We start from the raw sequence: 9,462 nt of genomic DNA on the forward strand, positions 1-9,462 counted from the left end.
CTTCCTCTAATTCCAAATCATCTGTATTTAAAAAAAATATAACTCTGCTCCTATGTTGTATACATATATGTCAATTTTTATAAAAGTATACTCTACTTTACCTTTAGAAATGTTAAGCTAAAACAAAACGGATTTTCTCTTATGATTTGATGACTATTTTACATTCCTTAGCCTGCTCTAGGCCTCCAAAGAAGGGAAGCTCCATCCTCCCAGACCCGAGACAGAGCATCCTGACATTGCTAGAACGGCTTTGCAGAAGTGTGGAAGAGTTGGTGCAGTTTTGAGTTAGAAGTTCTAGTTAGAAGTATACATTTCTTGGCTTACAAGTGTATGCCACAGTTCCTTAAAATAAGACTTCAGTTTTGTTTATTTTCTTGTTCTTCCTAATATTTATGCATATGTCCTTGGGTTATAAGGAACCAGAAGAGAGTGAATTAATCAGCTCAAATCTATCACAGCAAGTAGGAAAAGCAAAACAAAGAACATGTTCTTCTGTCTCTTTGTGTTTGTGGGATATATTTCATCTTCCATTGTGCTATAGGAAGATGGTTGGACTGGAAAAAAATTTAAGGCCTTCACTCTAATTAACTGTGGAACTATAAACCTCAATGATTCGGTCTAAAAAGGAGAAGAGACATGGACCAGATGATTTCTTTCTCTTTTTTCTTTGGGGGAGGGGAACAGTTGTATATAGTTTTATATGCAGTTGAAGAGCTGTATATAACTGCTGCATATTAATATTGAATATGCTGTCCATATAGCTGAATAGTTATATATAAAGTCAAAAAGTTGTATGTAGCTGCTATCTATTTAGTAGAATAGTTGTATATATGGTTGAATAGTTGAATAAAATTGCTGTATATTTAGTTGAATAGATGTATATAGCTGCATATATAGTTGAATAGTTGTATATAGCTATATATCTACTTGAATAGTTATACATAGCTGGGTCTGTAGTTGAATAGTTGTATATAGCTCTATATATTGTTTAATAGCTATATATATGGTTGAGCAGTTATATATAGCTGCTATTTAGTCAAATAGTTATACATACTGGAATATATAGTTGAATAGTTGCATATAGCTATATATATAGCTAAATAATTATATCAGATGATTTCTTACATCTTTTTCTAAGTTAAAAAATGTGATAATGATTCTATGATTCTGTTTTTCACTATTTCAGCCCTTCTTTCTCTTAGTTTTTTCATTTTTGTTTTCATTGCTCTCCTGTTTTCCTTTTTGTTGTTCCAAACTATCTAATGTTGCTTGTTGTTCCCCACACCCTTTTTATTTTTCTAGCTCTTTGGTTTTCTCTCCTTTATTTATTTTGCTATTCCTCTATAGTTTTTTCTTTGCTGGGGTAATTAAGACTGCTCTCAGAGTTTGACATTAAGGCACACTTTAAGAAAGTGGGAGGAGGCACAGTAGTTTAAAATTTTACCCTTTTCTAAATGGCTGTATTACTGTATTATAACTCAAGAATTTAAAGTCCAGAACCTATGCCTCATAGAAATATTTGGATATCATTTATCTTTTTTCTGAGTAATTTTTTATTTTTCTTTCTTATTTTGTTTATTTTATCTAAACAGAGTACGGACATTCTTTGAAGTCTAATCATGATCACTGCAGACGAACCCAGTGTGCCAACTTCCCAACATTCTGTAGAGTATTAGAAGATTTTTATATTTTGAAGAAGGGAAGAAAAATCTAAAAAATATTCTGATTGAACTATTGAGAACTAAAACATGATGGATTATGTTGATTTAGAACTAAAAAAAGATTGGTAAATTTGGGGTCAATATAAGATTGGAGTCCAACTCAGTTTGGATGTATAATTACTTTTCAGGTCATCTAACATTTAAAAAGCAATATTCACGATATCTGGATTTTGATTTTATCATTTGGTTATAAAACATTGAAAATTATAACAGTTGCTCTTACTACATATCTATTAGATATCATCAAATACAGAGTAAGCAATGCCTACCTAGGTGAAAACAACAGCTTCTGACACAGCTTTGGAAATACACTGGCTAATTACAGAATACAGGAAAAGCATTTCATTTATATCTTTATGTTCAACATTTTCCGCTTTTATAGACACTTCAATATGGTCAGTCTGGGAATTTCCATTGTCAGTAGCCCCCAAAGTGGCTCATGGGCTAACTTTCATTTTATATCAAAGAAAGCCAGAAATTACAGTTTATGCTGGTCACAGGCCCATGGAAATTACAATTCACATCAGAATGACCTGACATATCTAGGTCCAGTTGATCAGAAAACATATTAGCTTCCAATTCAACCTCGCTGTGAAAATTTTGCCTTAATTCAGTTTATTTGCACTGATCCTCTGAAAGCTTCTGGCAGGCAGGGGAGTGGGCAGTGATGCAAAATGGGAGACTTTTTGGAGCTTTTATAAGTATTTCATGGCAAAGCAGGACTTTTCTTCCTGAATAAAAGACCACCTGCTATGACAATGAACTTAGCATACTAACTGTGTTATGTTGCTCACATTCAAAGGAAACCAAAGTCTCTGATTAACAAAAACAAAACAAAACAAAAAAGATCAAATTTAGGCTACATGGATCACTTGTTTAGATTTTATTCATAATTTTATTTGACTGAAAAAGAAACCCACTAAAAAAAACGAGAACTGAATCCTTTTTCCCCTTTGTTGACTTTAAATAGATGTCATTGGCATGTACAATCCAAGTGTGAAATTAAGAAAAGACATTTTTGCCCTGGCCGGTTGGCTCAGTGGTAGAGTGTTGGCCCAGGGTGTGGATGTCCTGGGTTCAATTCCTGGTCAGGGCACACAGGAGAAGTGCCCATCTGCTTTACCACCCCTTCCCCTCTCGCTTCTCTCTCTCTTCCTCTCCTGCAGCCATGGCTTGATTGGAGCAAGTTGGCCCTGGGTGCTGAGGATGGCTCCATGGCTTCCACCTCAGGCGCTAAGAAGAGCTTGGTTGCTGAGCAACGGAGCAACACCCCAGATGGGCAGAGCATCACCCCCTAGTGGGCTTGCTGGGTGGATCCCTGTTGGGGTACATGTGGGAGTCTGTCTCTCTGCCTCCCCTCCTCTCACTGAATTAAAAAAAAAATTTAAAAATACATTCTTTACTTCCTACCAACTGAACACAAACTGTTCTAAAAAATTAGATGCATATATAGTAATTTAAGTGATTTATAAGAAGCATATTTTTAATAAAGTTTTATGACGCATTCATAAAATATACTTCAATAATATTTGGGTATGTGATTTCTAATTTATTATTAGTGAGATCATCCATCTGAAATGAGTCCATTTGAAGATGTAATTTATTTGGAGTCAGTAAGTAGTTACCAGTTATGAAGTTTAAAAGGGCATGAAATATGCCAAACATGTCATTTGAAGAACATATGAGAGTTTGACTACATGTTATGGGCTAATTGTGGTTTGTTTTGTTTTGTTTTGTTTTCACACAGACAGTATGTAATTCCTGTATTTGGTGATCTTTATTTCTAGGTTAATTTAAATTTTAAGAAATTCAACACATATATAGTATTAATCCTAAGAAAAAACAAAATGAGCAGGCAAATATTTGAAGGAAACCATAAATCTAATCATAGATTTCTGTCAGAAAGAAATATAAACACAGGAACAGTTTATCTTCATATGTTATAGGGTAGCAGAAGAGGTTATGTTATAATGGTATTTGTCATTCTGCAGTATTTTTATATCATTATAAGTCTATTATTATGTTTAATGTTTGGTTTATTTATTCTTTAATAGTCATAATCACCAACATATTTCATTTAAGAGTTCAAAACTATGCTAAATGAATTATGTTTTTATATGGAAGAGATTTGCCATTATGAATTCAGGCAATAAATTTGAATTTATTTTAATAGTTTAAAAATTGTAATATTCAAAAGTTTAAGATATACAAATTTTTCTATAGTACTTCATTTAGTTATATTAATTTTTCAATGTGATGTGTCCACAGTATTCTTTACTTCACGTTTATTTTTTCTATATGTTTACATTGTATGAGTTGCACTTTTTGCATACACATATTCTTGATTTGTAGATGCTTGGGAGAATTTTTTTCTTGTGCTATAACCATCATTCTTATAAAAAATATAATATGCATTTGCTTTGTGTCTTTGTCTTCATTTCACATGTCTGATAGTATGTATTTTATATGAAGTTATTTATAAGGAATAGTAATTTAAAAGTCTTTAATCTCTTTCAAATTTTTTGTTTTCAACAAATAGGTATTCTTAGTTCTTATTTTCTAATTGTCTTAAATTCTCAGTATGATGTAAGGCAGATAAGTTCTTAATAGTCACAAATATTTTACCTTCACATCAAATCTTATGTCATAGAGTAGATATTTTAGCTATCTTTGGGACGAGTCCTTTGCTCATTTGATTTTATTTCAATTTACTATTTTTAGTTAAGGTTAAAATTTTTAGTTGGTGGAAATCTAATTTGCTACTAAATATTAGGAATTCTTCAGAAGATAGTACTTTCTAATTATAAGAACCAATGTTTGTTGAGAGCTGAGCACCTTTTGACACTATTTAATTTACTCCTTGCCACAATGCCATGAAGTATTGAACACATTTTTACAGATGAAGAAACATATAAAAGGCAGAGAGATTAATGTACTTGTCTATGGCCACAGAAATAGAACTCAAGCATAAATCAGTCTCATCCTACTTTTAAGCATTATCTTCTGCTTTTCCTTTATGAGTTTTGATATATGTTTCAGTCCCAAACCAGTTAATATTTGGTTGACTTGTGTCCTCTAGCATTAACATTTCATACTTCCATTTCTGCAAAGCATGTAATAGTGGAGCAAAAAAAAAAAAAGGTAATACAATTGAACATTAAAATGTGTCTTTTCTTCTAGCCAGAAACGTTTGAGCATCTTTTTATCAAGCATACAGAATCAGTGACATTTGGTCCTCTTCTTTTGGAGCCTGAAACCATTTCAGAAGATATCAGTGTTGATACATCATGGAAAAATAAAGATGAGAAGGCACCAACATCTATGGTTTCTCTACTTTTGACAACTCCAGATCTTGAAAAGGGATCTATTTGTATTAATGACCAGCCCAATAGTTCTAGCTTCTCTGAAGCAGAGAGCAACAAGATACCCTGTGAGAATGAAAGCAGAAGACAGCCCTCTGTTAAATATGCCACCCTGATCTGCAACTCTAAATCAAGTGCAATTGATGAAAAGCAAAGGCTTATAAATAGCTCAGTCAGCAAATGCTTCTCTAGTGAAAATTCCCTATCAAAATATTCTTTCTCTAATAGCTCATGGGAGATAGAAACACAGGCACTTTTAATGTTATCAGATCAGCATCCCAATATAATTTCATCCCACCTTACATTCTCAGAAGGATTGGATAAACTTCTGAGTCCTGAGAGACATTTTGCTGAAGAAAATAATGATGAAAAATCTGTCTATTATTTAGGGGTCACCTCAATTAAAAAAGAGAGTGGTGAGTTTTTGACTGATGAGGCAAGGATGTTGTGTCCATTCCCAGCCCACTGTTTGTTCTCTGACATCAGAATCCTCCAGGACACTTGTTCACATCTGGTAGAAAATAATTTCAACTTAGGAACTTCTGGTCAAAAGACTTTTGTATCTTACTTGCCTCAATTTCAGTCTTGTTCCACTCAGACTCAGAAGATAATGGAAAACAAAATGTGTGATCTCACTGTCTAATTTCAATCAAGAAACATCTCAGATTATGTCACAATGAATCACGTAAAATGTAATATATTTCACTGTAGTTATGGATCGGGAAGAGAAAACTGTCAGAGTCAAATTTTAAAGGGATTGTCTCAAAATCAACAGTATCTGTCCTCAGTCATATAGATAAAAAAGTGTAAGAAAGCTTTCATGAGCCTAACACATATCCTGACTCTTCTAATGATTCTTTTAACAAGCTACAGTAGGAAGGACTAGAGTGGCTTTTTCTACCTAAACATAAGCCCTACAAATATCTTTTATGAACATTAGACCCGTGCAGTGAGAGCTAATCTGAATTACACCTACATCTGAAAGAAGACTTCAAACTTGTGAAATATAGTTCATTTTTCAAGGATGTGCTTGTTTTACCTTGAGTTGTCATTGTTTTACACTAATTTAGGCATGCATGCATAGGCACACACACATACCTAATAGGAATCATTGTGCATTTTAAAAGTATGTAATGTATTTGTATTTTGTCCTACTAGACTGTGTGATTTAATGATTTTTCAATTTAGATTTTCTGTCAAGATGGTGGTGTAGGTAAATGTCATATTTGAATCCTCCCACAACCACATCAGAATTACAGCTAAATCACAAAACAACCATCATTCCAAACCACCTGCAATCTAGCTGAATGGAAGTCCTACAACTAAGGATTTAAAAAAGAAGCCACACAGAGACTGGTAGGAGAGGCAGAGACATGGAACAGGCTGGTCCCATACCCACGTGTGGTGGACAAAAATTGGGAGAGATATCTCTGCTGCAGAGGTCCCCCTGAGGCATGAGGGGTCCCAGCCCCACACCAGGCCTCCCAGCCCAGGATTCCAGTGCCAGGAAGAAAAGTCTCCCCATAACTTCTGGCTATAAAAACCAGTGGGAATTGTGGCTGAATGAGACAGAGGACTGCTGGAGTCCCAGGAAGTTCCTCTTAAAGGGCTGGTGCATGGACTTACTTGGATTTACTCCCTCTGAGCTCCATCACTGGGGCAGCAGCTTGAAGGAACCAGGGACATACTAGGAGGAATTGGATTGTCTGGCATCAAGGCAGGAGCTGTGGGGGGCAACTTTCTGTCAGACAAAAGTGCTGACAGAGGTCACTGTTCCTTTTCTGAGACCTCCTGCCTCCCTCCCCCCCAACAGAGCTCACAGGTGGACATGTTTGAGTTTTCATCCACCTGGCTCACACTGTTCACTTTGCCCAGGTGATTCCTAGAGACCCTTTCTGACCCAACTTGCAGGCCCACCCAAGCTATTTTCAGTGGCTTTTTTCCTCTACAATGGGTTTTCTTGCCTTATGCTTCAGACTTTCCTAAAATCGCACACAAGCAGCATCTGGCCTCTGTATACCCTGTACTGCTTTCTGAGTGGTCCCAAGCCTAGCACTAGTGGAAGCCAGTGTTGGTTCAAGCTTGGCCTCTCCTGGGAACCTCTAAGCCCAGCACAAGTAGTAACCATCTGCAGATCACTTTGTAGCTCATGCCAGGTGGCCCCAGGCAAGACACAGGTGGTGGCTACCTCCTGGGAGTCCCCAGTGCCAATGTACCAGGTGGACAGCTTCAAATCATGCCAATTTACACCCTACCATATCCACAAGCAACCCACTGGGGCAGACTTGGTTAGCTCCATAGCCCCACTGAAGCAAGTCCTGCTTTGTAGGGTTGATTCCTGCACAGCAGCTCCTTAGCTGTAGTTTCAGCTGGTCCTTGCAACTGATCAACATAGGGGCCAATCCCACCTAGTGACTAACAGCAATCAAGGCTCAATTACAATAAGACAGTGCACATAACCCACACAGGGGCACACCTGGAATGCCCAGCCTGGGTGACTGAGGGAGCTCTGCCACTGGGCCCTACATGATACCTACTACATAGGGCCACTCTACCAAGTCTCAAAGACCTAACAGTTTTACCTAATACATAGAAACAAACATAGGGAAGCAGCCAAAATGTGGGCAAAAAAACATGTCTCAAATGAGAGAGCAGGAGAAATCTTCAGAAAAAGAACTAAACGAAATGGAGGCAAAAGAACTGTCAGATACAGAGTTCAAAACAATGGTTATAGTAATGCTCTAGGAACATAGTAATAACTTTAACAGCATGAAATAAACACAGAAACCATAAAAAAGAACCAGTCAGAAATGAAGGACACAGTAACTGAAATGAATAACAGTAGAGAAGACGAAACCTAGAATCAACTCAGTGATTTGGAATATAAGGAAGCAAAAAAAAACCTCAATCAGAACATGCATACAAAAAAAAAAAAAAAAAAAGGAACCTAAAGAAAAATGACAGTGTAAGGAGCCTCTCGGACAACTTCCATGCATACCAACATTTGCTTCATGGGGGTGGCAGAAGGAGATGAGAGAGAGAGCAAGAAATTGAAAACCTATTTAAAAGAATAATGACCTGATGAAAGAAATAGATATACAAGCCCAGGAAGCACAGACAATTCCAAACATGATGGACTAAAGAGGCCCACACCAAGACACATCATAATCAAAATGGAAAAGGTTAAAGACAGAATCAAAAATAGCAAGAGAACAGCAATTACCTACAAGGGAGTTCCCATGAGACTGTTGGCTGATTCTCAAGAGAAACTTTTCAGGCCGAACGGAACTGGCAAGAAATATTCTAAGTGATGAAAAGCAAAGACCTACAACCAAGACTACTCTACCCAGCAAAGCTATCATTTAGAATCAAAGGACAGATTAATTACTTCCAGACAAAAAAAGCTAAAGAAGTTCATCAACACCAAACCAGAATTATATTAAATGTTAAAGAATCTTCTTTAAGAAAAAAATAAAAAAGATAAAAAATGAACAATTTGACAACAAATACATATCTATCAAAGATTGAATCTAAAAGATAAACAAGCAGAAAAGAAAGAGACTCATAGACACAGAGAACTTTTTGTTGGTTACCAGATGGGTGGGGGCTGGGGGGATGGGTGAAAAAGGTGAAGGGATTAAGAAGTACAAATTGGTTGTTAGAGAATAGTCATGGGGATGTATGCAAAAATACAGCATAGAGAGTACAGTCAATAATATTCTAATAACTATGCATGGTGCCAGATGAGTGCAAGATTTATCAGGATGATCACTTAGTAGGTTATGTAATGTCTAATCACTGGGTTGTGCACTTGAAACTAATATAATATTGTATGTCAACTGTAATTGAAAAATAAAAAAGGATTTAAATGAATGAATAGTAATAAAGATATTTTAATTTAACAAACTTGCCTTGAGCCCTTACTCTGTTAGGCATGCTACTAAATGTTGCATACAAATAGAGGATTTAGTCCTGGTCCAGGGGATGTACTTGTGAAGACTGAAAAGCAAGCCAATATTCATGTTTTAAATCTAAGATATGTGCCATACAATGAAACCACTTATTATAATGGCAGTTCCCACACCAGTATTTTGAGAACAATACAAGCACTTTTGAAAACATGTCTGTCTTAACTCTTCACTATAATGATGTTGAAATGTTCACTTTCTGATGTAGTTAGATTACCAAATGTTACTGTACATTATTCCAGAATCATTGTTTTCCCCAAATTCTCACTTGCATGTACACTGTATTTTCACACTTACTGAACAGTCTATATGTAAAAAATAACTTGTACTAATACTTTTCATTCTTTAACTCAATTAATTATTAAAATAATTGTGTGAGGCATATACTACTATTATACTCCTTTTAAACAT

General features: G+C 35.7%; 1 protein-coding gene across 2 annotated transcripts in view; it reads left to right on the plus strand.

Moving 5' to 3' along the window:
- LEPR (leptin receptor) overlaps nt 1-8,675 on the plus strand; it is a 117,584-nt gene extending 108,909 nt beyond the window's left edge. Inside the window, exon 19 of one of the 2 annotated variants that reach the window (XM_066376491.1) lies at nt 4,902-8,675. In XM_066376491.1, coding sequence (XP_066232588.1) covers nt 4,902-5,726 — 825 coding nt within the window. In that variant the 3' untranslated portion in view covers nt 5,727-8,675. Of the gene's footprint in view, nt 1-1,592; nt 4,129-4,901 lie in introns of those variants that run through there. The other variant, XM_066376492.1, reaches the window with a different exon arrangement.
- The last annotated feature ends 787 nt before the right edge of the window (nt 8,676-9,462 follow it).

Source organism: Saccopteryx leptura, chromosome 3 (assembly GCF_036850995.1).
Source record: "Saccopteryx leptura isolate mSacLep1 chromosome 3, mSacLep1_pri_phased_curated, whole genome shotgun sequence".
NCBI classification, from domain to species: Eukaryota; Metazoa; Chordata; class Mammalia; order Chiroptera; family Emballonuridae; genus Saccopteryx; species Saccopteryx leptura.